We start from the raw sequence: 16,226 nt of genomic DNA, 5'->3' as shown, positions 1-16,226 counted from the left end.
CAATGTTAGCTCTCAGCTCCTAAATTCAATTCCATGATTAATGAAGGCCAATAAACCGTATGCCTTCTTAACATAGAGTCAACCTGCGCAGCTACTTTGAGCGTCCTATGGACTCAGACCCCAAGATCCTTCTGATCCTCCACACTGCCGAGAGTCTTACCATTAGTACTATATTCTGTCATCATACTTGACCTACCAAAATGAGCCACTTCACGCTTATCTGGGTTAAACTCTATCTGCCACTTCTCGTCCCAGTTTTGCATCCTATCAATGTCCTGCTGTAACCTCTGACAGCCCTCCACACTACCTACAACACCTCAAACATTTGTGTCATCTGCAAACTTACTAACCCACCCCTCCACTTCGTCATCCAGGTCATTTATAAAAATCATGAAGAGAATGGGTCCCAGAACAGATCCCTGAGGTACACCACTGGTCACCGACCTCCATGCAGAATATGACCCGTCTACAACCACTCTTTGCCTTCTGTGGGCAAGCCAGTTCTGGATCCATAAAGCAATGACCCCTTGGATCCCATGCCTCCTTACTTTCTCAATAAGCCTTCCATGGGATACCTTGCTGAAATACCTTGCTGAAATCTATATACACTACACCTACTGCTCTTCCTTCATCAATGTGTTTTGTCACATCCTCAAAAAATTAAATCAGGCTCGTAAGGCACGACCTGCCCTTGACAAAGCCATGCTGACTATTCCTAATCATATTATACCTCTCAAAATGTTCATAAATCCTGCCTCTCAGGATTTTCTCTATCAACTTACCAACCACTGAAGTAAGACTCATTGGTCTATAATTTCCTGGGATATCTCTACTCCCTTTCTTGAATAAAGGAACAACATCCACAACCCTCCAATCCTCCGAAACCTCTCCTGTCCCCATTGATGATTCAAGGATCATTGCCAGAGGCTCATCAGTCTCCTCCCTCGCATCCCACAGTAGCCTAGGGTACATCTCATCCGGTCCTGGTGACTTATCCAACTTAATGCTTTTTAAAAGCTCCAGCATCACATCCTCTTTCTTATTATCTACATGCTCAAGCTTTTCAATCTGCTTCAAGTCTGCACTACAAACACCAAGATCCTTTTCCATAGTGAATACTGAAGTAAAGTATTCTTTAAGTACCCCTGCTATTTCCTCTGGTTCCATACACGCTTTCCCACTGTTACACTTGATAGGTCCTATTCTTTCAATTCTTATCCTCTTGCTCTTCACATACTTGTAGAATGCCTTGGGGTTTTCCTTAATCCTGCCCACCAAGGCCTTCTCATGGCCCCTTCTGGCTCTCCTAATTTCCTTTTTAAGCTCTTTCCTGTTAGCCTTATAATCTTCTAGATCCGTAACATTAACTAACTCTCTGAACCTTTTGTAAGCTTTTCTTTTCTTCCTGACTAGATTTATTACAGCCTTTGTACGCCACGGTTCCTGTACCCTACCATAACTTCCCTGTCTCATTGGAATGTACCTATGCAGAACTCCACACAAATATCCCCTGAACATTTGCCACATTTCTTCCATAATTTTCCTTGAGAACATCTGTTCCCAATTTAAACTTCCAATTTCTTGCCTGATAGCCTCATAATTCCCCTTACTCCAATTAAACACTTTTCTAACTTGTCTGTTCCTATCTCTCTCCAATGCTATTGTAAAGGAGATAGAATTATGATCACTGTCTCCAAAATGCTCTCCCACTGTGAGATCTGACACCCCACCAGGTTCATTTCCCAATACCAAATCAAGTACAGTCTCTCCTCTTGTAGGCTTATCAACATACTGTGTCAAGAAACCTTCCAGAACACACCTAACAAACTCCACCCCATCTAAACCCCTTGCTCTAGGGAGATGCCAATCGATATTTGGGAAATTAAAATCTCCCATTGCAACAACTCTGTTATTGTTACACCTTTCCAGGATCTGTTTCCCTATCTCCTCCTCAATATCCCTGTTACAATTGGGCAGCCTATAAAAAACACTCAGTAGAGTTATTGACCCCTTCCTGTTCCTAACCTCCACCCACAGAGACACTGTAGATAATCCCTCCATGACATCCACCTTTTCTGCAGACGTGACACTATCTCTGACCAACAGTGCCACATGCCCCCACCTCTTTTGCCTCCCTGTCCTTTCAGAAACATCTAAAACCCAGCACCTGAAGTAACCATTCCTGTCCCTGAGCCACCCAAGTCTCTGTAATGGCCACCACATCATAGCTCCAAACGCTGATCCATGCTCTAAGCTCATCCGCTTTGTTCACAATGCTCCTTGTGTTAAAATAGACACATCTCAAATCATCCATCTGAGCACATCCCTTCTCTATCACCTGCCTATCCTCCCTCACACACTGTCTCCAAGCTTTCTCGATTTGTGAGCCAACCACCTCTTCCCCAGTCTCTTCAGTTCGGTTCCCATCCCCCAACAATTCTAGTTTAAACTCTCCATAGTGGCCTTAGCAAACCTCCCCACCAGGATATCAGTCCCCCTGGGATTCAAGTACAACCCGTCCTTTTTGTACAGGTCACACCTGCCCCAAAAGAGGTCCCAATGATCCAGAAATCTGGATCCCTGCCCCCTGCTCCAATCACTCAGCCACACATTTATCCTCCATCTCAATCTATTCCTATACTCACTGTCACATGGCACAGGCAGTAATCCTGAGATTACTAACTTTGCAGTCCTGCTTCTCAACTTCCTTCCTAACTCCCTGTAGTCTTTTTTCAGGACCTCTTCCCTTTTCCTACCCATGTCATTGGTACCAATATGTATCACGACCTCTGGCTCTTCTCCCTCCCAATGCAGGATATCTTGGATGCGATCTGAAACATCCCTGGATGCACCTGGGAGGCAAACTATTATCCAAGTTTTTTCCTGTGCGCACAGAATCGCCTGTCTGACCCCCTAAATATAGAGACCTCTATCACTACTGCCTTCATCTCCTTTTCCCAACCCTTCTGAGCCACAGGGCCAGAATCTGTGCCAGAGGCGCGGTCACTGCTGCTTCCCCCAGGTAGGCTGTCAAACAGGAGTACTTATTGCCAAGGGGTACAGCCACAGGGTTATTCTCTAGTGCCTGACTCTTCCCCTTCCCTCTCCTGATTGTTACCCACTTGTATGTCTCCCGTGGCCCCGGTGTGACCACCTGCCTATAACTCCTTTCTATCACCTCCTCGCTTTAAAGGGAAACTGAGAGGGAGTTTCTTCAAACAGAGGGTAGAGCGAGTGTGCAACAAGCCACCAGTGTAAGTGTTGGATACGGATTAGACTGCAACATTTAAGAGAAGTTTGGGTAAGTACATAGATGGGAGGGGACAGCTGTTAAGGTCTATGTTTCAGTTGCAGGTCAATGGGACTATGCAGTATAAAAGTTTGGCACAGTGTAAATGGGCCTGTTTCTGTGCTCTATTGCTCTATGACTCCAGGAAAATAGGCAAAAAGTAAGCTTTTCTCAGACAGGTCGACCACCTTGAATCTGATAATCAGTAATCTGGTTCCACCACTGTTGGGACATAATTTTTGCCAGCTAATTTCAAATTTCCCACGTCAGCACTGTTTGGTGGCATCATTAACAGGATCAGCTATTAGCACGGTCTTTCAAAGAAGCAAGTCATTCCTCTGTGCTATTCCGCATTGATTTTTACAACCTGAGTTTACCTAGCCCCAGTCCTGTGTCTGTGCCAACATCATCACCATCACCAGGTCATGAAAATTCAATCGTCTTTCAAGATGAAACACAAGATCCCCACTTTCAGACATGTAACTCTGCTTCGTTATACAATTCAACTCTACTTTGAAAGTGGCAATAACCGCCCTTCTGAAATAAATTAGTACAGATACCTTGTATGGTATTTTGCCTTTACTGTACTTCAATAAATTTCACTTGTTGTTTCTTTTTCTTTATTATTCAACTTGTACTATTTACAGGGTACTTTAAAGGTAGGGTGAGATGATCATCAAGTGGATGAGAGGAGTTCATTTATTTAATCCTAATCTAACCACCTGTGATTTGGCAAAATCACTCATATGGCACTGCACAGTTTCTAACCATTCTGGATTTGTGGTGGCCACCCTGTACCAATATTGCATAATTTAACGGATAATCTCCATTGTGAAGACACAAGGGACTTCAGATGCTAGAATACTGCTCCTTAACTCTTCAGATGTGGGAGTTCTTCCAGCATTATGTTGGTTGCACTAGATCTTAGCATCCGCAGTCCCTTGCATCTCCAGTGTGTTTCAGAATGGTAAGCTTGGACAGTGTAGGATGAACTAAGTCGAGCAGTGGGATTAGGGTGAAGAAAACTTCTTTTGTATGCACATAAACTAAGAAATTAATTCTCCACACTTGAATTTTCAATCCTCCAACAATGAGCAAAGTGAAAACTGCTTCTTGTAGAATATAAAAGAAAAATATTGAAATCTGCTCCAAATCACCCAATTATAGACAGAATGTTTTTCAGCCAATGGCTTTAACTAATCCTCCAAGGCTCCATGTTTACAATGCTCCATTTGCAAATTAACTTTAACTGAGTTTTGCTGTTTGACATTAATCATCCATTAAAATATTCTATTTACTTGTTGGCTAAAACTACTGTTGACTCATGTTTTAATCATTGCTTCTGTTCTGACAACTATTTAATTACCAATAAACACAAACACAACAACCAGGGCTGATGTCATTATCCTTATTTTACAACAAGTGGGGGAAAAGAATCTGTAATTATGGACATTAGCAAAATTATAGAAAACCATTTTGCATCAAATCATATGGATGAAGACAGCTAATAATTTTGTTTCTTACTTTCAATTAGTCAACATGAGAGTTATACTGGTTGCTCCAAATATTACTAAATTCATCGCCAGACAATGGTATAAATCTTCACAAAAATCTTTCTTGGGTGGGTCCACATGGAACAAACACGATGGGCCGAATGGCCTAATTCTGCTCTTGCATCTTATAATGTTGCTTTATTTAACTATCTATTTATTTATTGAATGATACAGCACAGAACAGGTCCCTCTGGCTCAATGAGCCACCCCACCCACCTACTTAACACCAGCTTTATCACAGGACAATTTATAAAGACCAATTAACCTACTAATCCTTACATCTTTGGAAAGTGGGAGGAAACCGGAGCACCCAGAGGAAACGCATGCAGTCATGGGGAGAATGTACAAATTCCTTACAGACAGTACCAGAATTGAATGCCAAACTCTAATGCCCTGAGTTGTAATAGAATCACACTGACAGCTACGCAAGCGTGCTGTAGACTTGGAAGCTATGTGCAACAAGGCATCTTTTCTTTGCTTTGCTTTTTTCTTTCTCTTTACTTTTCATTTTTCTTTTTCACTTTTTTTAAGAATTAATGTAACAGAAAAGATATTGGAAACAAGGTGATGAGCTTTGAACTCTTATCCATAAAACAGTAAGAAGAGGAGCAGAATTCGGCATTTCAGCCCATTGAATCTGTTCTGTCATTTCTTCGTGGCTGATTTATTTTCCTTCTCAACCCCAGTCACCTGTCTTTTCCCCAAAACCTTTAACACCCTGACTAATGAAGATAATTCAAAATAACATTATTATCAATTATGTCACCAAATACAATCCTGAGATTTATTTTCTTGCAGGCACTCACAATAAATACAAACTAACACAACAAAATCAGTGAAGAACCACACATATCAAGGCAGCCAAACAACCAATGTGAAAAAGACAAACTATGTAAATACAAAAATAAAAAATAATAATCAATAAATATTGAGAACATGAGATAAAAAATCCTTGAAATTGAGTCCATAGATTGTGGGAACAGTTCAATGATGCGGTGAGTGAATTTATCCCCTGCGTTTCAAGCCTCTGATCGTCGAGGGGTAATAACTGTTCCTGGTGGTGTGGGTTCTGAGGCACCTGTACCTTGTTCCTGATGGCAGCAGAAAGAAGAGAGCATTGCCTGGAGTATCCAGCTACTTTTCATGCAATAATGATCAACAATTCCTTTCCGCTCCTCAGATGCTGCTCGATTCGCTGAGTTCCTCCGCAGATTGATTGTTGCATCAGATTACAACATCTATGTTTCCAATGCATTTCATTGTCATTACAGGGAATGTTAGATTAAGGTTTTAAAATTGTGTGAATTTCTTGTCATTTAACTTTTCTGTGCTTTCTTATAACTTGTATATCGTCTCCAAAATACAGTAAAATTCACTCAAGCTTCTAGTAACTGTAGTATAGCCAATTCTGTATTATTTCTAGAATCTTCTCAGTTTTTCTGCAGCAGGTGTCACACCACTTGAATCTAGCTATCTAAAAGGTTACATCTTATCCCTGGAACATGTTTTATCTCTAGTCTGAGTATGAGACTACCATGACATTTTTTTCTTTTTAGCTTTGTTCTTGTAACACTTAATTAAAACGGCCGTAACAACGATTTCTTTCTGCCTTATTCTTGACTTACAGAGAAATTCTGGATCAATATCACAAGATCCAACAGGGACTAGCCAGATGTCTTCATGTTTAGCAAAAGCTTTTTGGGAGATAGGATCAGCAAATAGGGAACTGCGATCTCTGCTTGTCAGAATATCCAATTTACTTCATCGTTACAGACCCTGACCACCACTCTTTAGTGTCAAGGTAGATGCAGTATTTCATTGTGAAGTCAGAAACATAGATATCCATTGCTCACCTTTGTAAGCAGGCTATGGCACTAGAAAGAATGAAGTTTTCCTCATTCATCCCACACTTCATGAAAGCAAAAGCTCCTCCAGGTAGAGTTCCTTTGAGGTACATCATGTACAGTTTAGTGCCACTTTATTAGGTACGCCTGTAAACTTGCTTGTCAATGCAAATATCTAAACAGCCAATCGTGTGGCAGCAACTCAATGCATCAAAACATGCAAACAGGGTCAGGAGGTTCAGTTTTGTTCAGACCAAATGTCAAAATGGGGAAGAAAGGTGACCAAAGTGACTAACTATGTTGATGACAGACAGGTTAGTTTGAGTATCTCAGAAATTGCTAATATCCTGAGATTTTTACGCACAAAGATCTCAAGAATTCATAGAGAATGGTGCAAAAAAGCTAAAAAAAAAAAAAGACCAGTGAGAGGCAGTTCTCTGGGTGAAAACATCTTGTTAACAAGAAAGGTCGGAGGAGAATATTTGGCAATGTTCAAGATGGCAGGATGTTTCAGATGTCTGGATATACTGGAGAAGGTATGACCTGTACTAAAAAGACAGGTGTTGCAGTAAATGTCTTAACTTACCTGCTCATTGAAAGCCACTTCCTGCAGGGAAACATTGCAACCCCGCTCACAAGCCAACAGCATTTAAATCTAGTTTAAAAATTATGTGGTTCCTATTTTTCCTCTCTGGTGACTGCAGACCAGGTAGCTGATAGGTGTCATGGAAAGAGTAGACTGTGCTGCAGTTCAGAAGGCCCATGCACACACATTTAGTGAAGTATTTGCCTCTCAGTGTATGCGTAGTGTCTGTTTAGACATGCTGCATTGGTGTTCAGTTTAGATAAGTACCTGCAATTGAGTTTAGCTTGAAGGGTTATTGAATGTTTAGTGACTAAACACATTGATGAAGGAAGAGCAGTAGATGTAGTGTATATGGATTTCAACAAGGCATTTGATAAGGTACCCCATTCAAGTCTTACTGAGAAAGTAAGGATGCATGGGATCCAAGGGGACATTAGTTAACCTCGGCAGTAGTGGGGTATTTAGTTAAAGCAACAGCTCACAGTCTAAAGGGAGTGGTGCTGCCTTTATTGGGATCTGCGATATGGGGCACCATTGATGCTGCCATCATATTAGTGAAGGGATTAGACTACATGGGGAAAGGTCCCCATAATCAGTTGCACAAATGAGACAAGCAGCCTGGGGGTGGGGGACAGGACCGCGTGACCTGTAATGAAATATATTTTGCATTGCTCAGAGCCAGGGTCCTGAAGGAACAGGTAACTGGGATTCCCACTCCACCCCTCATGCCATATAAAGGAAGCACCTCCAGAGGAAGAGAAGATCAGGAGGTCTTTAAGTGAAAAGGATCATTGTTCAAGCCCTCTCCTGATAAGGGCTCCTTCTGTCCTCCGCAGGATCCTCTCATTCTGCACAGGGTTCACTCTAACGCTTAGTAGAAGCTCCTCAGATGACACTAGACGATTATCAGCAGTGGTGGGTGGCACCCTGCTGCCCCACCTCTGTTGGGGGGGGGCGTCATTCACCCTCCATTTCCCAAATCCCATAATAAGTGGAAGAGCTCTGAAGGAAAAAGAGCATGGATTAAATTTGCTTTTGGAGGGAGATGAATGGAGTATTCTGTAGGTGTTCCACATCCCCTATTACCCACAGGCAGCAGGCTGATAGCACAGATGAATGGGCTGTTGAAACCCCTGCCCACCCACAGGGGTGACTAAGTGTGCCACAGTAGGCTGTGGACAGTCTAAACTCTCAGCTGTGGGTTTTATAGAATGGATGTGGAGAGGATGTTTCCTGCACTGGGTAAGTCTCGGACCAGAGAGCAGAGCCTCAGAATAGTGGGGCGTCCATTTAGAACAGTAAAAAGGAATTTCTTCAGCCAAAAAGTGGTGGGTATGTGGAATTCATTACTACTAACAGCTATGGAGGCCAAGTCATTGAGTATATTCAAAGCAAAGGTTGTTGGGTTCTTGATTAGTCAGGGTGTCAAAAGTTGCTGGGAAAAGGCAGGTGAATGGGACTAAGAGAGATAATGAGAGAGCAGACATGATGGGCCAAGTGGCCTAATTCTACCCCTATGTCTTATGGTCTTACAACTCAATAACTGATTAAATAACACGTATAAAATGCTGGAGGAACTCAGCAGGTCAGGCATCTGTGGATAGGAATAAACAGTCGACATTTCAGACCTAGACCTTTCATCAGCAGTGAAAAGAAAGGAGGAGGAAGCCTGCAGACAGCGCAGAAGGGGAGGAGTGAGAAGAACGTCTCACTGAATTCCAATCAAAGAGAAGACTTAAACTTCTTTAGGGTAGGCATACCTCGAAGAGGTTTCTCAGTGAGTAACAGATCATAAACAGAAGAGATTTTTCAGCTGTAAAGTTCAAATGGTTCTTTCAGAGAAACCCATTTTTAAATGTAAATCAGCTTCTTCATTTGGACATAAATAACCTAACATTCCATCATGCATAATGATATTGCAAATTCTCTGGAGCCTGTAGAAAGACTTTCAGGCATTCAGAAAGCCAAGGAAATGCAGTATATGATTCAGCCAGAAGCAAGGAGAAAAAGAACAAAGTAATTTATTCTATTTTCGATTCCCACAGATTCCCCTCCATAGGGATATCCTTAAAACTATCAACTCAAAGCTGATGTCCTCTCAGTTTCCATTTAAACTCCTCAACATTGCTACAAATCAGGTTAGTTAACACACTCAAGTGATAGTGTGGCAGCAACAAATGATGGACTCTCTCCACCTTAAATGACTCAGAGGTTGCAAAGTGGAAGTTTGTAAAATATTTATTTATTTAACAACAGTAGGAAGACTCAGTGGTTTGCGAAGTTATACAAGCGATATAAATGACTCACCTGGACTGATCACAAGGAAAGATATTAATGTCTGTAAATAAATTCACATATAATGTAGAACAGCACATCACACAAACAGGTTCTTCAGTCCACAGTGTTGAATGAAATAATTAAATGTCTGACTTAACTAATCCCTTCTGCCATATATTTATGTCCCTCCATTCTCTGCAGATTCAAATGCTATCTCAGCGATTCTCAAACACTTCCATCATATTTGCCTCCACCACCAACCTTGGTAGAGCATTCCGGGCGCTGCCAAGAAAAATACCTACCTTATACATCTCTTTTGAACTTTGCCCCTCTCACCTTATATATGCATCCTCCAGTATTAGACATTACCATGCTGGGAAAAACATACTGGTTGTCTATCTGTGCTACACATAATCTTATAAACCTCGGTCAGGTCTCTCCTCGGCCTCCACTACTCCAGAGTAAACAAGCTAAGTTTGTTCAACATTTCCTTATTGTACCTGCCCACTAATGCAGACAACATCCTGGTGAACCTTTTCTGCACCCTCTCCTGCGCATTCACATCCCTTCTTTAATGGGATGATCAGCATTGATGCACGTAAACTATATTATAACTACTTGAAGTAACAGACACAAAATGCAGGAGGAGCACAGCAGGTCAGGAAGCACCAATGGAAATGAATAAACAGAAATGAAGCCACTCTCAGATTTGAGGAGCAACACCTCATATTATATCTAATTAGTCTCCAACCTGATGGCATGAACATTGATTTCTCCAACTTCAGGTAATTCCCCCACCCCCCCACTTCCCTCTTCTTCATTTCTCCACTTCAGTTCCCCTCTTGCCTCTCCTTCTCACCTTCCTATCACTTCCCCCTCTTCCTTCCATTTCTCCTGTGGTCCACTCTCCTCTCCTACCAGATTCTTCCTTCTGCAGCCCTTTACCTTTTCCACCTGTCACCTCCCAGTTTCTTACTTCACTTCCCCTCCTCCAGCCACCTGGGTTTATCTATCACCTTCCAGCTTGTACTCCTTCCCCTCCCCCTTCCTTTCCAGTCCTGATGACGAGTCTCAGCCTTAAAATGTCAATGTTTTATTTGTTTCCATAGATGCTGCCTGACCTGCTGAGTTCCTCCAGCATTTTGTGTGAGTTGCTCTCGATTCTCAGCATCTGTAGAATCTTTTTTTTTATTTTTTGATCTGCAGAATTTCTTGTGTATACAACTATTTGGAGCCCACACTGGCTTTGAAAGCATTCCATATTTGAGGATTAGAAGTTTCAGTGCAAAGTTATTTGTAGACAGGTATACACAAGCCACTTATGTAAAATTCATCCAACATTCAACTGAAGAGGATATTTGTAAGAAGCATTACATAGGGAAGTGCCACTGAAGGAAAGAAGGAAATCACAAATGACAACAAGGCAAAAGTACAACATTATTTGGTCAGAACCTAACCAAATAATCAAGAATTATACAGCGATATTTTCATTGCAGTTCCCTGTCTACGGAAGTTGAATATAGAACATATAACATACAACATTACTCCACAGCAGATGCCCTTCAGCCCATGATTTTGCGGCAACCTTTTTAACCTACTACAAGATTGATCCAACTCTTTTCTCCTACACAGCCCTCAATTCTTCCAACATCCATGTGCCTATCTAAAAGTTTCTTAAATGTCCATAATGTTTCTGACACTATTACCACCCCTGGCAGCATGTTCCATATACTCACCCCTTTCTGTGTGAAAAACATCCCCACCTCTGATACCCCTCCACACTTTCTTCCAATCACCTTAAAATTGCAGTGTGTCCCCTCATATTAGCCAATTGTGCCCTGGGAAAAGGGTGCTGCTGGTCTATCCAATCTACGCTTCTTATCATCTCGTATGCTTAGAATTCTCTACACTTCAAATAATGCTCCCTCGTTTTAGCCATTGCCACCTTGGGAAAAAGTCTCTGGCTGTCCAATCTATCTATGTCCCTTATCTTAAACAACTCTATCAAGTCATCTCTCATTCTCCTTCACTCCAAAGACTATCGACCTCATCCTCATAAAAAATGCTCTCTAATTCAGGTGGCATCTTTGTAATTCTCCTCTGCACCCTCTCTAAAGCTTTCACATTCTTTCGATAACAAAGCTACCAGAACCGAACACAATGTTTCATGTATCCCTGACCACAGCATCTGAGCCATGTGGCAAACATCCCTATTGTCTCACCCCATCAACCCAAATCCATCTCTTCCCTTGGGTTGAATTGTACAGCAAAAGCTGGAGACAAATGAGAACTCAAAATATATTTGGATCAGATTTCCAGTTGTAGGATTAGGGTGTAGAATTGTTCTATTCTCTGTATTTTTCTTGCAGTTTAACTTTCCTATACTGGCATGTACTTTATATAATTACCTATATACATGTAATTGTTCGGTGAATTTTCCAGTTCTTATGGTTCTTGCACTTTTCTAGAAACTTCTTAGTTTTCTGTAGCAGATGTCATGCCACTTGAACCTGGCGATTTTAATGGGCTAATTGTTAATACTGCAATGTTGTAATCTCTAGCCTGAGTAGAGACGATCATGACTTTTTTTTCTTTGTCTTTTTTTTGTTTTCTCAACTCCTCTTTCTTGTTCTTTTTACACTCTCATGACACTTTATAAAATGATTGTAAGCAATAAATTTTATACCTCATTCTTGACTTCCAAAGAATCTTTGGATGCAAAAGTGAAAGGATTCAACACAGTAAGTAAAGGAGAGCTGCTTGGGAAAAGAGGACCCCAGCTTTGTGTCATGAAGATTGGACCTTCCACCTAATATTCCACACCACCTCTTCCACCCACCCCCCCACCCTGATATCCTCTCTTGTGCTGTATTGCACACATTTCTGGCTACAGATATAAATTACCAGTGAATCAGGCAGAAGAGGGACCATTTTCATTGAAATATTGCCGGGAAAAAAAAAGCAAATGATAGGAAGGGAATCCCTTAAAGAAAAAAAATCACATTTGAAGGCCAACTTTCAGGTGGAGCTCAATCTGGGCATTAAGCATTTCCTACTTAAAAAGGCCAAAATCACACTGCACTTCAAAAAAAAAACGTGATTTCAGAAATGTAACCAAGTTTAGGAGAAATGCCAGCTTAGGCAGCAGGAGAAGCAGGAGCTGGAAGCAGGACAGATCCTCCTCCCTCAAGTTCCTAATGTATCTGCCTCCATCACAACCCTGGAACACCCTTCTAGGCGTGGTGGTAGAGGCAGATACATTTGGAACATTTAAGAAATCCTTAGATAAGAGGATAAGACATAGGAGCAGAATTAGACCATTGAGCCTATCAAGTCTGCTCCACCATAGATGAGAGAAAAAATTGAGGGCTCTCCAGGAAGGAAGGCTTAAATTGAACCTAGGGTAGGTTAAAAGGTCAGCACAACATCATGGGTCGAAGAGGTAATATTCTCTGTTCAAGCGGAGATTTGTATAAGGCATATCCTTGAACATCAAGCCATTGGCCTTTTCCACATCCTCAGAAGAGTGCAAGCTTAGTGTACCCCTGCCAAAGCATAATAAATTCTTATACTTGTAAAAAAAATCTACTGAGTTCAATAAACCAGATGAGGTAGTTTGATTTTAACCACAATGCCAAGCAGCAGCTGAATACTTGACACCTTCCTGAATGCCTGCAGCAAATGCAGGATGAGTTTGAAAACTCCAGTTATCTACTTGGCATGTAAAATTAGCATCCACACTCCCCCAACCCCTATCATCCACTGTTCATCTCACAAATAAATACATGAGAACTATTCTTATGTCGAAATTCACCTTCACAATCTTAATTGTAAACCATCATGCCACTGATTTCCAATTTATTGCTAACAATTAGAATTAAGGGAATTTGGAAAATTGAAATCAAAATCTTTGCACAGAATGTCCTTTCATTATCCTACAATATTAATTCATCTTCTGATTATAAATAAACATTAATTTTATTCAGTGTCAAATTCTGAATTGTGCGCACAAACTCTCATGCATAAGCTACCAAATCACTCATTTAAGATTCTTCAAACATGGATGTGATCCAGCTTTTTGTGTATTTGTATCAACATTTTGCAGTATAAATTGCCATGAATGACAAATTAAAGCCTTGTCTTTAGTGCAGGTATTCAACTGAGACTGCAGCGGAAACTCAGAGTGGTTTCTAGCTAAAGAGATCATCAGAATGTTTCTTTTTTCATCAACATCACTCTTGAAACCATACAATCAATCAATTTCAGACTAATGGATCTCACCAGCTCCTGGTGAGAGACAGCAGAAGAGAGTGAAGACTAGCATAAGTTCCAATGGAAACATAAGAAAAGTTCCCAAAATATCAGTGGACATTGCTCATGGCATAATTTAAAAGGGTAGATTTTAACACCATGCAAATGTCGGCAACCTAACAGAGCTAGACAAGAGAGAGAAACAACCTTGTTTCGAAGGTTCACCAACTGATGCAGTCAGAAATCTTATCCATTGTGAAGTTTTAGCAATAGACCTGTTCTCCCACCTCAAGTAGAACATGAAGAGGAGAAGTTCCTCAACATCCCACAATTACTCCACGCACTCACATGAGTCCAAGTTAAATATACCTCTGCCAGATGCTTAAGAACTGTCATTTATGAAAAGAAATCTCCTTAAATCAGTAAAATTCACTCCAATAAACCAGGTGAGTTCACAGGCTAAGGTGATTTCAAATAGAGAACACAGTGTCAAATAAGGATCTGGCAACCCCTCTCTTAACTTGAGCTTACTGGTCATCAAACCTTTGCATGTAGAATTTCATAAATAAAATCAAATATGTGTGGAATTGTATCTACAGTCCATCAATAAGGTTTCCTAATCATTTACCACTCATGCAAACTTGGGTGAATAAAAGCAGCCAGTTCCAAAGTCCTCTTGTTGTGAACAGGAGCACACAGAGAAGCTATGTACTGCATTTAGAACTCTACTCGGATGTGAAAAGGAAAATTCTCTTTACACTTGCCATATTGTTGGTGCTTCGGCCCCACTAATTTCCAGGATATCGTATCCGTCCTCAAGCTGAAAGTCTGAGAAGATGAGTGCAATGGTATCACCAGGCTCTGCCAGGATGCTCCATGTGCAGTCAGCATTATTGTTGTACTCTGAAGGAAAATGTGGACTTGAAATCACCCCACTGGTTCCTCGCAACGTCCCACCACAAGCTCCTTCAGCTGTAAAAGAGCAACAGGGAAAAAAAATATAAACACAAGAGATTCTGCAAATATCTGCAGACTGATTCTGCAGTCAGGCCATTCTTCTCTGATCTCTCACATTAACAAGTTGTATTCACCCATAGAACTACTGTTCACTCACTGGATTTTTTGGGGGGGTTTTTTGCACCATTTTGTTTTGCTAAGCAATTGCTATTAACTTAGCAGTAATTGCTAAGTTATTAGCTGAAAGAACATTATTATTAGCAATTTTTAAAGTCTTAGGGTTCGGTTTTAAAAGAATAGAATGATGACAATAGAATTAACAAGAGACTATCTTGCAATCTGACACCGTGTTCTGGCACCAGATTGTATGGATATAACCAGTTCCAAATCTTCAAGGATCACATGAATTCTCAGTTAAAAACATTTCTGAGGCAGCGCTATGAGCAAGCTAGGTATGGTTAAATTGAGACTAAATATGCCAACTTATAAAGAAGGATTGTGACATCATGGAAGCGTTCCTTTCCACAGATCTGAAACCATTGAAACACATCAGGTCTCAGATTCCTGCCTCTATGAGAAATACCTTGAGGCAGATATCAATCAATTCAATTGGTGTCTGTTGATTTGTATTCCAGCAACCACAGATACTGCCTGCCAAATGAGTCTTTTTTTTTAACATTTGTCTTTATTTGGAGACATACAGCATGGAAACAGGACCTTTAGTCCATCTGGTCTGTGCCTACCAAGATGACCATTTAAGCACAGGGACTTTTATGATGTTCAGATAGGCACATGGATGTGTGGAAAATGGAAGAATGTGGATATTTGATTGCTGATTTCATTGGTTCGGCTCAACATTGTAATTGAAGGGCCTGTTCCCATGCTGTTCTGCTCTATGTTCTATGTAACTCTGTCCTGCTGTACTGTTTGTATTTATGGCTATTCAATGCAATCAACTTTCAATTAGGTAATCATGCAAAGTGAGAAATTGTGCACAGGGTAAGTTAAGTGGAGATATGCCATCATTTACTTGGCATGATTAAGATACTCCAGGCTGGACACCGCTGTTCTTGTGCTCCGTATGTTATCACTGACAAATAATCCTTTTATATTCATTGGGCAGCTAAAGTGTCACCATATGGGAATGTTCAGCATTTCTTAATAATGAAGTAGTCAGCAGTAAAATTGAGTAGGTGGCCCAGAATTTCCAGAGAGATGCCAATATTTACATGTGCAGCCATACACAGATGGTCTGGGGTTCTGACTGTGTAAAGCAAATTATTTTGTATTATCATTCACTAATGCAGTGCCAAGAAAATTGTTTAACATGAGTCAATTTCTAGCTACCAAACATAAACTCTTCCGTAGATGTTAACTCTGCATACCATAGAAACTATAGAAAAACTACAGCACAGAAACAGGCCTTTTGGACCTTCTTGGCTGTGCCGAACCATTTTCTGCCTAGTCCC

The 16,226-nt window shown here is 40.9% G+C and overlaps 1 protein-coding gene across 5 annotated transcripts in view; it reads right to left on the bottom strand.

Moving 5' to 3' along the window:
• Positions 1 to 16,226, bottom strand: part of LOC134341158 (CUB and sushi domain-containing protein 1-like) — a 2,430,601-nt gene that overhangs the window by 1,200,736 nt on the left and 1,213,639 nt on the right. For all 5 annotated transcript variants that reach the window (XM_063038952.1, XM_063038962.1, XM_063038968.1 and 2 more), the window contains one exon: positions 14,565 to 14,772. In XM_063038952.1, the coding sequence (XP_062895022.1) occupies positions 14,565 to 14,772 (208 nt within the window). The remainder of the gene's footprint in view (positions 1 to 14,564; positions 14,773 to 16,226) is intronic.

Source organism: Mobula hypostoma, chromosome 2 (genome assembly GCF_963921235.1).
Source record: "Mobula hypostoma chromosome 2, sMobHyp1.1, whole genome shotgun sequence".
In the NCBI taxonomy this organism is placed as follows: domain Eukaryota; kingdom Metazoa; phylum Chordata; class Chondrichthyes; order Myliobatiformes; family Myliobatidae; genus Mobula; species Mobula hypostoma.
Note: the sequence above shows the minus strand (reverse complement) of the source record. Positions and strands in the feature narration are given on the sequence as shown.